The 17,511-nt window shown below is 41.5% G+C and overlaps 1 protein-coding gene across 1 annotated transcript in view; it reads right to left on the reverse strand.

Moving 5' to 3' along the window:
- Positions 1-17,511, reverse strand: part of LOC147684563 (metalloproteinase inhibitor 1-like) — a 60,049-nt gene that overhangs the window by 25,032 nt on the left and 17,506 nt on the right. Inside the window, exon 2 of the mRNA XM_086939716.1 lies at positions 14,558-14,646. Coding sequence (XP_086795842.1) covers positions 14,558-14,646 — 89 coding nt within the window. The remainder of the gene's footprint in view (positions 1-14,557; positions 14,647-17,511) is intronic.

Consider the following 17,511-nt stretch of genomic DNA (forward strand, 5'->3'; position numbering starts at 1 on the left):
CCAAAGCCTGATGTTCACTTTCAATTGTTCATGTCAGACTCTACAAGAAGTAGGATTTATGTGGTATTTTCAGTTATTGACCAACTCTTATAAGCCAGTGCATTTGTAGGCAAACTGTTCTGCTAAATGCAGTGTACACACACAGCAGTTGCGTGAGGCTCTGGCACCACATCCATCCTTTGAGTGGTTTTGCAAGGCAGTGAGGCGTGTTACTGGTGAGTCAGAAGAATATCAAAGCGTGCCTGACTATGCCTAAATATGCAAAAGAAACTATTGCAAAAAGAACAAAACAGTGCAACACCAACTTCAAGATGGCTGCTCTGTTCCTTTGCAAGCTGTCACTGATTGTAGGATGCTTTTTATGCATTTGCATGATTAAGTTTGTATTTCCATGATCTTTTTTCAAAGTAATAGTCATAATGAACAAAAATTTAACATTAGCTAGAAATGTGTGGTGCTGTTGGCACCATCTACATGAGGGCACATACAGCCCCCACTAATGATCACAACTCAATCCTATTAAATTAATCCACCACATAGAAACTGGCGTGAATACGCAGAATGGTTTGCTTGAGCACACAATACTAAATCCAATAATGATGGACTTACCACTATCCTTGGGTTCCGGTGAAGAGATCTGCCCAGCGTAAAGCATGTCACCAAGTCAGTATTGGTAAGCAGTGTGTGTGTATGTTTGTGAGTGTATGGGTGTATGTGTGCGTGTGTGTGTGTGTGTGTGTGTATATATATATATATATATATATATATATATAAATACATATTTATTTATATTTATACCCTCACACACTCCTTACTACCCCTGACTTGTTGAAGTGCTTTACGCCCGGCAGCAATCTGCACCGGAACCCAAGGACAGTGGATGGTGGTGAGTGAGATGAACAATATATATATATATATATATATATATATATATATATATATATATATATATATATATATATATATATGTGTAGCACAATCCTCGAACCTCCACGCTGGCAGCGCGGCGAAAGAAGAAGGCAGACCCCACGTTTTACAGGCAGGATGATTTTTTATTTAAGACCCTTCAAGTGACGCGTTTCGAGTACAACGTACTCTTGTTCACATATATATATATATGCACACACATTCAATTACAAATTCAAAACTTGTGTTTTTCAAATATTCATGGTTCCATTAGTAACAACCACAAACGTGTATTCAGGATGATAATATATGAATTGTTTTAACTTGCTATTTTAGCAGCAATTTCTGGTTTTATCTATCCTGTTTTTACTTATGGTTAATCTTTATCATTTGTAAATAGACAATATGTTTTAAAACAATATTTATTTTTAAAATGTAAAACTTGTTGTTACAGAATACAACTTCTATGTTCTATGGTGACGCTTACCAAAGTAATGTGCACTATCACTTTAAAAAGGTTGACATCACTCCATAGCGTGTCATGTGATCAAGGGCCAAGGGGGCTCAAAACGCGTCATGGCAGAGGTGCGTGGAATTTGCACAATAAAGAAATAGCACCTTGAAGATTTGGGTCTGCTGTCGTCCTTGCATTGTATAAGTTGTCGACTTTCTGATATATATATATATATATACACACACATTCAATTACAAATTCAAAACTTGTGTTTTTCAAATATTCATGGTTCCGGATATCTGATCACTGGAGCAGATTTTAATTATTTACAGGCAACCAATCTGAATTCCTCTAGAAAAGATAAGAAGTCAAATCCAGAACGACAAGAGTAATGTCAATTCTGAATGCAGTACATGTTTTAGTAGATTTTAGCAAGAGAATAATCATGCCTTTAAAAGATACACTTGCTACTCCACCAGGTTTAATGCAGCTGCTCGAATTGTAGCGATTTTTCCGATCATTAGAATTATGTAGATTTTGACCTTCCATTGCCAGGTGGTTATTTAAGAAAAGATTACTGCAGGATCAGGAATGGGTGGAGTCTATGTGTATTTTTAGTAGGGATTCTTTCCTATTACATTTTGGAACAGCAGGGCTATCTATTGCCCGGGATGCATTTAAACTCACCTTGTGGGGTTAATTATCACTGACATTGCTAAGGTGAGAAAAATAAGGAGAAGAATTAAAGAAATATTAAACAAAGATATATAAAATACCGACTCTAGTCACAGGCTCACCTCAGAGTAAAAAATGGGCTGGTAGTGAAAGGTCCTTCCTCTGATGGCCCCTAGCCTGCCAGCCCATACGAGGACGATTTCAGGGGCGGCCTTAGGCATGTGCAAGCTGTGCACCTGCACAGGGCTGCCAAACCCCAGGGGCCGCCACGCCAATATATATCCTTAACATAATAATCCTCTGAGGATCGATACATATTTGCGTGGTGGCCCCTGGCAGGGATTTGGCGGCCCCTGGCTCTGTTCCACCTTCCGGAGCTCCGGGGGGCTCCACCCCGCCCAGACCCCCTCTTCCGGGGCCCCCTACCTACGCTCCCTGCCCAGGGCCGCCATGAGCCTAGAGCCGCCCCTGAAGCTTTCTGTCACCAGCGCCAACAGGGCTCCTACACACGACAATGTAAGGTCTGTCCATCTATAAATGAGGCGGGCGACCAAGGAACTGGCGAACAGGGGAGTCTGTCGTGTTTGACCAATTGCTGTATGCTTTGGTGAGTGGAAGCAAAGGCCATCAAGACATTGAAAAGTTGAGCGGCAGCAAAACACGGCTATCAAGACGTTGAAAAGGTGAGAGGCAGCAAAACATGACTGACAGTTTAACAGAATATCTGACTGACCCAGAGCCCTTCTATGCATGTGTACATGTATGTGTTGTTCAGGTCTTGCATTGTGAGAGCTTTATGTATCTTGCAAGCCTCATGACACACTGCGGTACTGTGAATTAGTCCCCTTCAATAATTTGCAATTTTAACTGTCATTTACATTTTGCTTCCACCCATCACGCCAGAAAGCATGCAGGAAGCAGTGACTTTACCCATTGGCTCTTGTCAGTCACTGTGAGTGACACTATTTCTCCTTGTCACTTGCACACATGTGTGTACATTCACCTAAAAGAAATGTGTTTCAGTGTTACGGCTGGTGGGCCAATACTTCATTTCTTATATGCTTTGTTCTCCCTAATTTGGCAGGGTATGCCCAGACGTGAGTCCCTTAGACACTGTGCCACTGGATGCAAGCTAGCCTGACGGATGAAGGGTGTTACCCAGAAACCGGTCCCAAAATACTTGTTTCTAGTTGAGGTAAGACCTGGTTTGGCAGTTCGGGCTGGACTGCTCCCATGAGGCACTGGGTCAAGACTGATTTGCGTATAGCTGTGTCTGAGCTGAGTTGACAAAGTGAGCTAAAGAATGATGATGACTGCAACCCAGATCTGTGACTGGGGGTGAGTGTCTAAAAAGTTTCAGCGCTCGGCGCTCTGTCCATCATCTCCTTGTGCTTGCTTTGTTCACCCTAAGTTGGCAGGGTATGCCCAGACGTGAGTCCCTTAGACACTGTGCCACTGGATGCAAGCTAGCCTGATGGATGAAGGGTATTACCCAGAAACCGATTCCAAGATGCCTGTTTCTGGTTCAGGGAAGATCTGGCTTGGCAGTTTGGGCTGGACTGTTCCCATGAGTCACAGGGTCAAGACGAATTTGCATATAAGTGGATCTGAACTGAGGTGGCGAAGTGAGCTAAAGAATGATGATGGATTAACCCCAGATCTGTGACTGGGGGTGAGTATATGAACATTTTCAGCACTCTGTCCATCATCTCCTTGTGCTTGCTTTGTTTACCCGAAGCTGGCAGGGTATGCTCAGATGTGGGTTGCGTATAGCTGGCTCTGAACTCAGGTGGCGTAGTGAGCTAAAGAATGAAGATGGATTCAACCCAGATCTGTGACTGGGGGTGAGTATATGAAAAATTTCAGCACTCCCTCCATCATCTCCTTGTGTTTCCCTATACATCATTATGCCAATGTATTTTTATTTTTCATTTTTTAGCTATACTATGAATTCTGTTGTCATCCATGTGTGTTTAAACTATGCCTTCCAATTAACGTAATTCAAACCATTACCATCTTTACATTAAACCAATAAGAACCATATTTTTCCCTGACATCCATTAAAGTTTTCTAATCCTATTCTAACTATGCCTGCCTGAGCTGTGGTTTCTCTACTTTTCTTTTCACATATAAGAAATCATTTTTTTTTTAATTTAAAATGTATAAACAAAAAATTTGACTTTCATGTCTTTTAGTTTCTTTGTATTATACATAAAGTCCAAGCAACTGCAACATGCCACCAGGGTACTTCCTTCGAAAATTTCCTCTCCATACAGACTTGTTTTTCAGTATTTTCTTTACAGTTACAGCGTTTGGCACAAATCATTTCCAAAGTCAATAACTCAACCTTTTAAAGCAAAGATATATTGGCTTTGCTAAATCCTGATTTTATGCTGGTAATGACAGAATAAAAGGACCTTGATGTAGTGCTTTGAATACAAATGTTCCACTCTAAAATAAGTGCATGATTTAAATGTTGGCTGTTTTTTCCTGCCCGTCAGCACCAGAAAACCCTTTAACCGCATCGCTGCTGCGGCGATTTTCGCACTGTGCGGCAATTTTAAAATTACCGCGATACATGACGAGCTCAGCTCGTCATCAGCCCACGCCACCCGTGGGTGATGACGAGCTGAGCTCGTCATCAGCATCGCTAGGGGTTAAGGAGGTACGTTTTTTAGCCATAGGCCAAAGTTCCAACACATTTACAGGAACCTCCATGGCAGTGGTTCCTGTGAATTCTACAAGCATCTGTCAGCCCGAAGGGCATTTTAAGTTTGGGAGTCAGGACCTCCGCCAGGGCGATGGAGTATTTTACTCCATTCCCATGGTGGAAAACAGCCCGATTGCCAAAATTTTAATTGGGCCCTAAGTTTTTCATTCTATGTGTACCCCAGTTAAATACAAAGCTTTATTCTTCACACTCTAGGATGTTTAGTAAGACATTTTCAGCAACAGGGACTTGCCAGCCGCTCACACACATGTATCGTGCTTTAGAATGGCCACACTGGACTATATATGGATTTCGATCGCTCGCTTCCATTTAGTGCAGGAATTCCTAGTAACTCCTTCGCTGGCAAGTGATCAAGTCATTCTTACATGTAAAGTGCCACTCTTGCAGTGCCTCCGACCAGTAACCCAGTTGATCAGGAAAGAAGACAACTTTGAACCAGTAAGAAAAATAGGGTGGACCGTGGACCACCAGGACGTGATCAATGAGAGGGTAGACCACTTCCTGGATAAATTGGTTCAAAATTGCAATGACCCATTGACTGCAACATCATGGAAAAATACAGTGGTAGTCCTAAGAGAAAACCTAGTCATAAAGAAAATCCCAGGGCCAAACAACGCCACATCAAAAACCCAACACGTTATTAAACACAAGCAAATCATTGTGAAAATAAAATGTTAATTAAATAGCCTTCTACATAGACGCACCTAGGATTGTAGTGTAGTTCCTATATTCCCTATAGGCTCTGCGCATTGGAATAACATACACTATAGATTTGACATAGGACTGAGGTCAGTATGTCTCTATCGAGTATATTAAACTTAATTGTGTATGCCAGCTAACTCAGAGGTCACTAGAAACTTTCTTGAATAAACAAGAAGGGATTAGGCCCTGACAACCACATAAACTTGACAACTTTGTTTCCCTTAGAGTAGAAACAATATCTTCAGTGTCGTGGAAACAATAGATAACTATTTCACTCAGTCAATCGTGTGTGCTTCATTTCTACAGAGCTGCACAGAAATAGAGAGACGGGCGTTTCAATAAAAAGGGTTTATTGAACAATCTTCTTTCTCATGCAAGAGATATGTACTGCTACAATCGTTAGACAGAATGCGAAGTGTAATGCGTACAGCGTAAACAGTAATATAAAATAATACTGTAATAGCAGTGTCTGTTGCTATGAAATATATAAAAATACATACATAAATAACACAGGCTAAAATACTCAAATGGTGCTTCTAAAATACGCTTACCTCAGTGTACCTAACCTAGGTCTAGTACGAGGGAAGAAGTAGGTGCTGTCTTTATTTATAGTTTAATTCTGCCAAGAATTGCCAAAGGTTTCTATAGGTTCTAATCAGCTCCATACCTTAGAATGAGAGAGGTTGGTCTCTCTTTCCCTGGCCTCGATTTCCCAACACCCCGCAAGTGGAGTCAGAAACACTGGAGTTGGATTCTCGGCAGGAGGAAGACATCTTCTGCTCAGTGCGTCAGCTGGAGAGTTGGCTTCCTTCGGCACTTGCTGTAGCGAGCTGCGCCGTGCAATTAGGTAGTCGAACTGCACCGAACAACACCCTGCTTTGCTATAGCAAGTGAAGGTATATTTATACCTTGAAGGTGTTTAGGAATGCCAGTATTGATGTAAGAGTCGGGCATATGAACGTCATGAACGAACCCCTAAGGAATAGATGTTCATGAAAAATAAATGAGTTCTTGGAGAAATCAATATCCAGGCAAGGGAAAGTCCCTTCAGCTTAAGAGTCTGGTTTTCCAAGAAATCGTTGTGACGTATTTGGGTAGCATGGGCTATGCCTAGTTAAGGACTGGATTTCTATGCCTATATAAGGGCAATGTGAATTGTACCTATATAAGGGCATGAATCGGGAAAATCCATATGGAATCTGAATCGATACACAACAGGATGACATCGAATACACATCTCTGAGAGAAAGTATTGATTACTCGCAAGGAGTACAGGAAAGTAAGATTCACCCTCCGAGGTTGAAAGAAGACCACGTCTGGACAACTGTTCATGGAATTCTAAAAATTAAAAGATCAAAGGAGATTTTGGAACTGGGTAAACAAATGTGCCAGACCAGCCCAACCATCAACTGTAAGAAACATTGCCCCTGCTAAGTGGGAGGTTCACATTGAAACACTCTATGTAGAGCCCACTAGTAACAACCGGATTGACCTACACAGCTGTAGCCATATGAACTTTCACACAGAACTAGAGCCCATCGTCAACATCACACCAATGCAAACTATACATATCATAAAAAAAATGCACCCAAGAGGGGCTCCTGGAGCAAATGTCATACCGACAAAGGTGTACAAAGCTTCTCTGCACAAGTGGGCTTAACTCTTGGCACCCCTATTTGGGGATAGCCGATTGGGCTGGTTGATTCCTGATTCTTGGCGAGGCACTCTATTCATTCCTATTCATATAAAAAGGTGGAAGATCGCAAATTCATCCCACATACTCAATCCCGCTTTCAAAAGGTCTGCTCATCGAAGGCAATTCAATCTGTCTAGCTCACCTGATCAAGAGCACGCGTGCCACAAAAGGAATATCGTTGTACTTGGGGTTCATCGACTTCCAAATAGATTTCGACAGCATCATCCATCCCAGATTGTGGGAAAAATTAAACAATTGGGACATCCCGCAACCCTTATCAATTGCTCTTATCGCTTTGTACACTGATACCTGGGTAAAAATAGAGTTTCCTCTGGATGCTCAATGACTAATAAAATCAAGCAAACAGAGGCTTAAAGCAAGGTTACATATTGGCCCCACTACTTTTTTATCTGTACCGAGTAGACCTATCAGAGTGGCTAACAGCCACTCGGGCATTACCACAAAAATCCAATCAATCCAATACATGGACAACATGATTCTCATGGCCAAATCCCGTTGGACCTCCACAGGCTCTTTGTCTCACTGGCCTCTGTCTCCAAGATAAACGCTTTAAAGATCAATATCGCAAAAACGAAGGTGATGATGGTATTGAGACAACGACGAAGAAAATGCTTCTGGTACATCAAAGGAAAACCTATAGAGGTAGTGGTGGCATATAGGTACCTGGAAGTCCGGATAGATCACAGAAGAAGACCAGCACTGAATATTACAGCAACGCAAGGAGCAGCCACTGCCTAGAGGGGGCTTTCTTAAGAAGAAGTAGGAAAGCCCTGAACTCTCAGGATTTATCGCCGCTAATTGAATTAATGGGTGCAAAATCTTTATCAACAGTAGCCCATGGTGTGGTGACCTTTAAAGATAAAATATTCACATGGCTAGATAGAGGGCAATCAGCTTGTTTCCCCAGAGTGTTCCATCTTCCCAACTCAACCTCCCATGCCTTACGGGATTTTACCTGTCATCTCAACCTGGATCTTAAAAGCAAGATGTATAGCCTACTGTCTAAAAACTAAAAACACCCGAGACTCTACATTAAAGAGCTGCATTTGGTTCCTGATAAACAACCCTAGATCCACAAGGAGTAAATTTCTAACGCACTGTATGGATGCATTTGAAGCCCATGAAATCTGGACAAGCTCGTTACTCACAGACAAACTTTATGATCGTAAAACCCTACCACACTATTTAACATCTCCGCTGGATCTTTCAGTGAAGCACCATTTAATGAGACTACACTTTGGTCTAACCCCTCCGAAGGCGTATAAGTATGGTCAGAGTTACAAGGGGAACATACTTTCATTCACGTCATATGTGTTTGTAAGATCCTTCGTCCACTGCAAATCTTTGGACTGCGTCCCATCTGTCAAATCCTTAATGTACGGACATGCCAAGAGGCACTTGAGGAGTGCATGAAAGGTGACTCTGCCTAGTTGTCTGCCTGTTTTGTGAAATTCATGTCGCAATAAAATCTATGCTTCCTATTGAATATCATTCAGACTTTTAGCCATGTCAGACATGAACTCTTTTTATCAGAAAACAGAATTTGTTTTTAATACCTTTTTGTAAGAATTGCAATGATTGTAAGTAATTGTCCAATACTATCTATCTATCTATCTATCTATCTATCTATCTATCTATCTATCTATCTATCTATCTATCTATCTATCTATCTGGATTGGTGTCAGTACAACGCGATGTATTACAACGCGTTCCGTTACAACGCGATTTTTACATCGCAAAAACCATTACAATGCATGCCATTACAACGCATGGCATTACATAGCAGATACTTTTACAACGCATGGCATTACATCGTAAGTATAGGTAAGTATATCTTTTTTTTAAAAAATGTAATAAAGTTAATTAAATTAATTTAAAATAATAAAAATAATATAACATTTTTAAAACAGTAATTAATTTAATTATAGTAATTTAAAATAATATAATTAATGATATATAAAAAATTTATAAATAGAAAATAATATAATGTAATTAATTACAATAAATATAATTATAATTTAATTAATTATAAATAATACATAATATAATTATATTTAATAAAATTAAAAGAATTTAATTAATTAAACATTTTAAATAATATAATTTAATTATAATCGTTTATTAATATAATTAAATTAATAATATATTAATTTAATATATTTTAAATAATACAATTAATGATATATAAAAAAATTATAAATAGAAAATAATATAATGCAATTAATTACAATAAATATAATTATAATTTAATTAAGTTATAAATAATACATAATATAATTATATTTAATAAAATTAAAAGAATTTAATTAATTAAACATTTAATTTAATAAATTTAATTTATATAAAGTCGTAATACCCCTGTACCCCAAAACCCAAACCCTGCCCTAAAACCTAAAAACACCCCTGTACCCCAAAACCCAAACCCTGCCCTAAAACCTAAAAACACCCCTGTACCCCAAAACCCAAACCCTGCCCTAAAACCTAAAAACACCCCTGTACCCCAAAACCCAAACACTGCCCTAAAACCTAAAAACACCCCTGTACCCCAAAACCCAAACCCTGCCCTAAAACCTAAAAACACCCCTGTACCCCAAAACCCAAACCCTGCCCTAAAACCTAAAAACACCCCTGTACCCCAAAACCCAAACCCTACCCTAAAACCTAAAAACACCCCTGTACCCCAAAACCCAAACCCTACCCTAAAACCTAAAAACACCCCTGTACCCCAAAACCCAAACCCTGCCCTAAAACCTAAAAACACCCCTGTACCCCAAAACCCAAACACTGCCCTAAAACCTAAAAACACCCCTGTACCCCAAAACCCAAACCCTGCCCTAAAACCTAAAAACACCCCTGTACCCCAAAACCCAAACACTGCCCTAAAACCTAAAAACACCCCTGTACCCCAAAACCCAAACCCTGCCCTAAAACCTAAAAACACCCCTGTACCCCAAAACCCAAACCCTACCCTAAAACCTAAAAACACCCCTGTACCCCAAAACCCAAACCCTACCCTAAAACCTAAAAACACCCCTGTACCCCAAAACCCAAACCCTGCCCTAAAACCTAAAAACACCCCTGTACCCCAAAACCCAAACACTGCCCTAAAACCTAAAAATACCCAAACACCCCAAAACATATACATCAGTACCCCAAAACATATACTCCTATACTCATACTTATTTTAAAAAATACTTAAATTAATATATTTAATTTATAATATTTAAAAACGAAATAAATATTTTTTTATAATTAATAATAATTAAATCAATAATAACATATTAAATAAAATAAAAAAAAAAATAAATACTTACCAATACTTACGATGTAATGGTATGCGTTGTAATACCATCTGCTATGTAATGCCATGCGTTGTAATGGCATGCATTGTAATGGTATTTGCGATGTAATAGCTGCGTTGTAACAGCATTACGTTGTAAAAGATGCGTTGTAGCGGTAACACACCATCTATCTATCTATCTATCTATCTATCTATCTATCTATCTATCTATCTATCTATCTATCTATCTATCTATCTATCTATCTATCTATCTGTCTGTCTGTCTGTCTGTCTATCTATCTATCTATCTATCTATCTATCTATCTATCTATCTATCTATCTATCTATCTATCTATCTATCTATCTCTCTATCTATCTATCTATCTATCTATCTATCTATCTATCTATCTATCTATCTATCTATCTATCTTTAAATTTATCCAAGTGGGAGATTAGTGAAATGTTGCTTTTCTTTTGTTATCACAAATGCTCTCCCCCACCTACACTAGTCAGGAGCTGGTTAGGACTGGAAATGATCATGGGAGAGCACTTCTTATCACTGGTACAGTGGGGTATATGTAATCCCTAATCACTAAAGGTTGTGTGAATATGCGGCTGTGCATGTTCCATACTTTGAAATATGCGGAATCTACATGGAAAAGGACCTACTGCTTTTGCACATGTAGTGCACGCCGTATTTTCTATCCGTCCAGCGGCATGATCATTTCTAGTCCTAACCAGCTCCTGACTAGTGTAGGTGCAGAGAGCATTTGTGATAACAAAAGAAAAGCAACGTTTCACTAATCTCCCACTTGGATGAAAACGTAGGGAAAACACCCAGAGAACTCTATCAGATTTTGAAAACATTCACCAACCCCAAGGCATGCGATATTGAAGCTGCCCCATCTCAATCCTTGTGTGACAACATAGCAAACCATCTAACTCAGAAAATTTAAATAATTTACAATAAAATCACCTTGACTAAGGGTTCTCAGATAGGCCCTAAGATCGACCTTCCTCCAGCTATCTCCCAGTGTTTCAACTCTGGAGAATTTCCTGATACTCACAACAGAGGAGACTGAAGCTCTACTAAAAACTGTCAAATCAGGGTCTCCATTTCTGCTAAAACGGCCTCCACACTATCCAAACAACTGGACGGCCACATATGTTTGATCTTAAACAGCTCCATGAAGGAAGGCACTCTCCCACTAGAATGGAAAGCCGCACAGATTCTCCCAATCAGTAAAAACCCCATTGTGCCCTTGAAAGATGTAACCAATTACCGCCCCATCTCTCTGCTTCTCTTACAAAGCAAACTTTTGGAAAAGCATATCAAAAAGCACCTGTCCAAATTGTTGAATCCTAGAACTGCCTGGATTCCTCTCAATCTGGTTTCCGACCCAGACAAAGTACAGAGTCTGTGTTGGTGGTAGTCACTGACAACATCAGATGGCTGTTGGATAATGGTCAAGCTGTACTTTTGGTGCTGCTTGATCTGTCCGCAGCATTTAACACCATCTCCCTCCAGTCTCTACTTAGGAGACTGGGAGACATAGGCCTTAAAGGGAACGCCTTGAAGTGGATGGGTTACTTTCTGTCTGACAGAACACAGACCATTAACCTGGGCCCCTTTCACTCGCAGACCACCGGGGTGACCAAGGGAGGACCACAGAGCTCATATTTGAGCCCTACTTTATTCAACATTTATGTTACTCTCCTGTGCAAGACTACTGAGGAAGTTAGGATGTATTCCTATATTCTACGCTGATGACACCCAACTCCTACTCTCTTTCAACAAAGCCTATCCCAGCAATCAGACCACCTTTTCGGAGGGTATGAAAGTCATCGCAGACTGGATGAAAGATAACGTTCTTCAGCTTAATGCAGGAAAGTCAGAGATAATGCTGTTTGGAGAAGCGACGGTACAGTGGCCCCTTAACTGGTGGCCAGAGGAACTGGGTTCACGCCCCAAGTCTAAAACAGGTGGTAAAAAACCTTGGAGTTCAAATAGACCACAAACTGGGGGAGCGAACCACCTCTACCGCTGCAGCATGCTTCCACAGCCTTAGTCTTCTAAGAAGAGTCTTCCCTGTCTTACCTCTTTTCACACAGAAAACCTTGATTTCAATCAATCAATCAATCAATCAAATACATTTGTAGAGCGCACTACTTACCCGTAGGGACTCAAGGCACTTGGGGGGGGGGGGGGGGGGGGGGTGCCGTTACTGCTCGAACAGCCAGGTCTTGAGCTTCTTCCTGAAGGAGAGGTGGTCTTGGGTCAAGCGCAGGTCGGTCGGGAGGGAGTTCCAGGTCTTGGCGGCCAGGTAGGAGAAGGACCTTCCTCCTGTTGTCGCTCTTCGGATGCGGGGGACGGCGGCGAGGGCGTGGCTGGCTGATCGGAGATGGCGTTTGGGAGCGTAGAAGTTGATTCGGTTGTTGAGGTAGCTCGAGCCTTGATCGTGTAGGGCTTTGTGTGCGTGGGTGAGGAGACGGAAGGTGATTCTTTTGTTGACAGGGAGCCAATGCAGGTCTCTCAGATGTCCGGAGATGTGGCTGTTTCGTGGGATGTCGAGGATGAGTCTGGCTGAGGCGTTCTGGATCCGCTGGAGTCTCTTCTGGAGCTTGGCGGTGGTTCCGGCGTAGAGGGCGTTGCCGTAGTCCAGTCGGCTGGTGATGAGGGCCTGGGTGACCGTCTTCCTAGTCTCCGTGGGGATCCACCAGAAGATCTTCCGTAGCATGCGCAGGATGTTGAAGCACGACGAGGAGACGGCGTTGACTTGTCTGGTCTTAGTTAGGCCTTAGTACTAAGGGCTCGATGTAGGTGGCCCAAATACCGGTCGGTAAGGGTGAAATTAGGTAAATTTCACCGTTACCGACCGGTATTTAGGCATTCGTGATGTAGGGAAGGATTCGGTATTAAGTAATCGGTAAATACTGATTCCTTAATACCGATTCCTAATTGGCCTTGCATTTAAGGAATCGGTAATACCAATTCCTTAAATGCAATGTAGGAAGCACTTTTAAGAGTGCTTTTGGGTCGTAGGAATTCGTTAATTACCACCAACTTCAAGTTAGTGGTAATTACCGAATTCCTTAAAAAAAGTACTTTTTTTTTTCTAAAGTGCCATGTGGCACGAATCCATGCCCTTAGGGCATGTATGTGCGCCACATGTGCACACATGCACATTTCAGGGGTGCACCAGGGTGTCCTTTGGACACCCTGCCACCCTTGAAATACCTCCCGGTATTACTGATTTGGTAATACAGAATAGGTAATACCGAATGTCTTCACATTCATTCCTATGGGCCTCCAAGCCCATAGGAATGAATGGGTAGGTATTCCTTATTACCGAATTTGTATTACCAAATCGGTAATAAGGAATATTAACGATTCAGTATTTTTTACCGAATATTTACCTACATCACAAATACCGAATTATTGATACCGAATTGGTAAGATTAAGTATTAAGAATTTGGTATTTGGCAATTACCTACATATGGCCCTAAGTCACTAGAATACTGCAACGCTTTGCGGATTTATTTTCAGCTAATGAAAGGTCCGTAAACAAATTGCAGGTAGTCCAGAACACTGTGGCCCACTTGGTGGCCAATGCCCACCCTGAAACGCATCCTTCCCCCTTCTTCAAAATTTGCACTGGTTACCAATACGGAAGAGAATCAAATTTAAGATCTGTTGTATTGTTTATAAATCTATAACAATTTAGACCCCAGTTACCTAAACAAGCCCCTCCGTTCTGGAGCTAAAGCACTTCTCTAAGTCCTGTGCCTCAAAAAAACCTGGTTGGGCGGCAAAGCCTTTTAACCACTGCCCCACGCTACTGATATCTACTCCACATCCACTTACGGCAATGCAAGGACTTCCTGGCGTTCAGAAAGTTGCTGAAAACCACACTGTTCTGATTTGTCCTTTCTTAGCTGTCTATGGCAGTCTTAGCATGGAGATACCCTGATACGTTGATTCGGCCGCTTTATAAATAAATTAAATAAATAATGAAACCATACTGTCAAAATAATGGCGATGCCCTTCACTCAAGCTGTGAATTATGAGAAACTGAAAAAAAACGAATTACCTTTAGGATTTGAACTTTAAAGCCCTTCACCTCATCCTTAGGGCTGGCTCCAGTCTTCTGGGAGGATTCCAAGAAATTAACTAGGAGAACTGTCAGACAAAAAAAAAGACAATCAGCACCAAATTACCATCCCTTAATCTATTAAGCAAGGAAGTATTACCATCCCAAGGAAGATGTATATTACTACCTGAAAGGAAGAAAAAAAGATGATAATTTCATCTAGCTTTCCGGCTTTGTTCTATACTGGCTTTGGGAAGAATTACTAGAACCTGGCATGATTGTAATGAAGCGCAAAAGTACAAGAAGCCCCAAGAGGGGTTTCCCTGAAGGGGTCAACAGTCCTCTTTATCTTGTCCAGCATCATAAACAATCACTGCGATAAGTATTCTAGAATGTCATCTTGGGGTTTGAGATATATTGTGACATCATTCACTGGATGGCCAGCTTTCAAATTCTCTCCCCTTCATCAGGTGAAATTTTAAAGCACTGGAAGACGACTGTATGCAAGATGCATGCTTCTCAAAATTGTTGTAGTAGGAGATGTGTTTCTAATAGATCCAGGAAAGCTAGATTCTTGCCAGCTGTTAAGGTCATATTAGGGTATTTTACTAGCCCCCCCCTGGAATTTTGCTTTTGAAAAACGCATGCTAACAAGGGGCCGCTCTGTAGGGCATAGGGTGACTGGTGAATAGGTTAGAAAACGTAGCATTTTGCTGTGAACACGTGTCTGTGATGTTTCTTTTCATTAAATTTTTATTATTTGGTTTCAACATTAAACTTGAGCTTGTTACTCATCAACATAGGCCAACGGCCACCAAAGACTGCCTGTAGTTCCCCTTAATCTTGTATTACTGGAGGGGGGATAGACAGCAATGAGGCATCCTTCATGATGAGATATCACCGCAGTCAGAGATCTCCTTCTCCCCCCTCCGCCTATGGAGTATCGCTATCTGTTTTGTCATTCCCCCTGGGGCACAAAACTTTTCCAAGGATCCTAAAGGCGGGGTAATATTATCTCTGCCCAGAAGCTGGCTTCTAAAGAATGCCTCTAGCTGTCGAACCTTGGTGTCCAAATTTAAGTGTTTGTCAATCCCCCACACTTGTACCCGCATTAGTCAGTGTATACAAGAAAAAATGTGTGAAAGGTCAGAAAGTACCTCACGTAAGCATCACCAAGGGAGCTGCTAGTAGGTACTCACCAGTTTGCTCATATTTTTCATCATTGGTGCCCACTCCCCACATGGATGATGGGCAGCAACTGTGTGTGTCTACAGGCATGTGTGGCTAACATTTGGAGTAGACCCCCAGGAGGTGGGTTGCCGGTACGAATGCTGATGGCAACCACCTGTCACCCCAGGCTCAAATTGAAATACCAGGGAGGTGAAGACTGGCCATGAGCCCTGATGGAATTGCCGCAAGGTATTTGGCAATGAAACCTGCTGGCCTTTTTCTAATCGAAGTGGTCTGCAAACTTTTGTTTCTTTTTTTAACCTGAGTGGGCTCACAGCATCCAATAAAGTAGGCTTATTTGCTAGTGAGTCCTAACTCATTTTAGCTTGGAGAAGCAAATTTTCCTTTCTCTCACTACGGGGTCTAAGAGGGATAGCACAAAACAAGCACTTTTTGTGCATCTGTTCACCTCTCACTACTTATTTTTTCTTCTCTACACCTCATAAACTTATATTTGACACACATTTCATTTTTCACGGTCATGAGAGTCACCAATGATGAAAAAACGTGAGCAAACTGGTGAGTACCTACCAGCATCTCCCTTGGTGATGCTTACCTGAGGTACTTTCTGACCGACCTTTCACACATTTTGTTTTGTATACACTGACTAGTGGCGGTAGAAGTATGTTGGATTGACAAACACTGAAATTTAGACACCCAGGTCCGGCTGCTAGTGGCATTCTTTAGAAGTCAGCTTCTGGACTGAGATATTATTACCCTGTTTTCGGATCCTTGGAAAAATGTTGTGTCCAAGCACAATCAGGTCTTTTTATATATTGATGTTATTAGTCGAGGGGGACCTGATTGGGTATTACCTCTCATGCTCCTTATTGTGGATGATGCAGGGCATGTAAGCCTGAATAGAAAAATAAAGTCTCTATTCTCTTGGTGGTGTGCCCGCCACTGCTCAACTACGTGACTATGCATGGCCCATTTTTACAGGGTTCTGGAGGCCCCTAAAATAATAATAATAATAATGAGGGAAATATGTATAGCGCCTGGTTACGCGCAACAGCGTGTCCCCGCGCTGTAGTGAGCGGAATCAACAGAGTCACAAGCGTCAAAGTCGGCCCGGCTTACTGCGTGTAGAGGTGAGTCTTTAACTTCTTCCTGAAGCCAAGTTCAGAGGGCTCCAGGCGAAGTTCTATCACATATGTGTCCCATAAGGGGAGGATCGATTGGTATAGTGCAGTATTAGGTACCATGAAAAAGTCCCCTCCCATAGGGAGGATGCTGTGTTAGGAAAGAGCACAGCCAGGGTCAAATTGCTTAGGAAAGTCTAAAGTCCTGTGTAGGGGCATATAGCACCACCAGCAAGAGCAGAACCAACCAAATCATGTCCCACATTGCGTATTTTGTGTGAGTGGAACCCAAAATTTATCTCCCCACTGTATGTTGTTCATCACCAACGAGTGTATAAGTGGCGAGGAGTATTTCCCAGAATGCTGTGCTACCGCATCATATCATGATGTTCCTGCTTATGTGCGCATTGTGCACTCACCCAGAAAACAAGATAAACTATAAACTCACAATAAACAAAGTCCCAACACCCCTCCCTGGCTACCAGGCCAACAAGCCTGCAGCCACCAACTAAAAATTTGAAACATGTGGGAATGCCTCTCCAGTGCAGCAATCAGGGCTGGTGGGTAAAACCCTATGGGGCATATTAACAAGCAGCAGCAATAATTATCGCTGAGCGTTGTTAGCGTGAGATAATCTATCGC

This window comes from Lissotriton vulgaris, chromosome 10 (genome assembly GCF_964263255.1).
Source record: "Lissotriton vulgaris chromosome 10, aLisVul1.2, whole genome shotgun sequence".
Classification (NCBI taxonomy): domain Eukaryota; kingdom Metazoa; phylum Chordata; class Amphibia; order Caudata; family Salamandridae; genus Lissotriton; species Lissotriton vulgaris.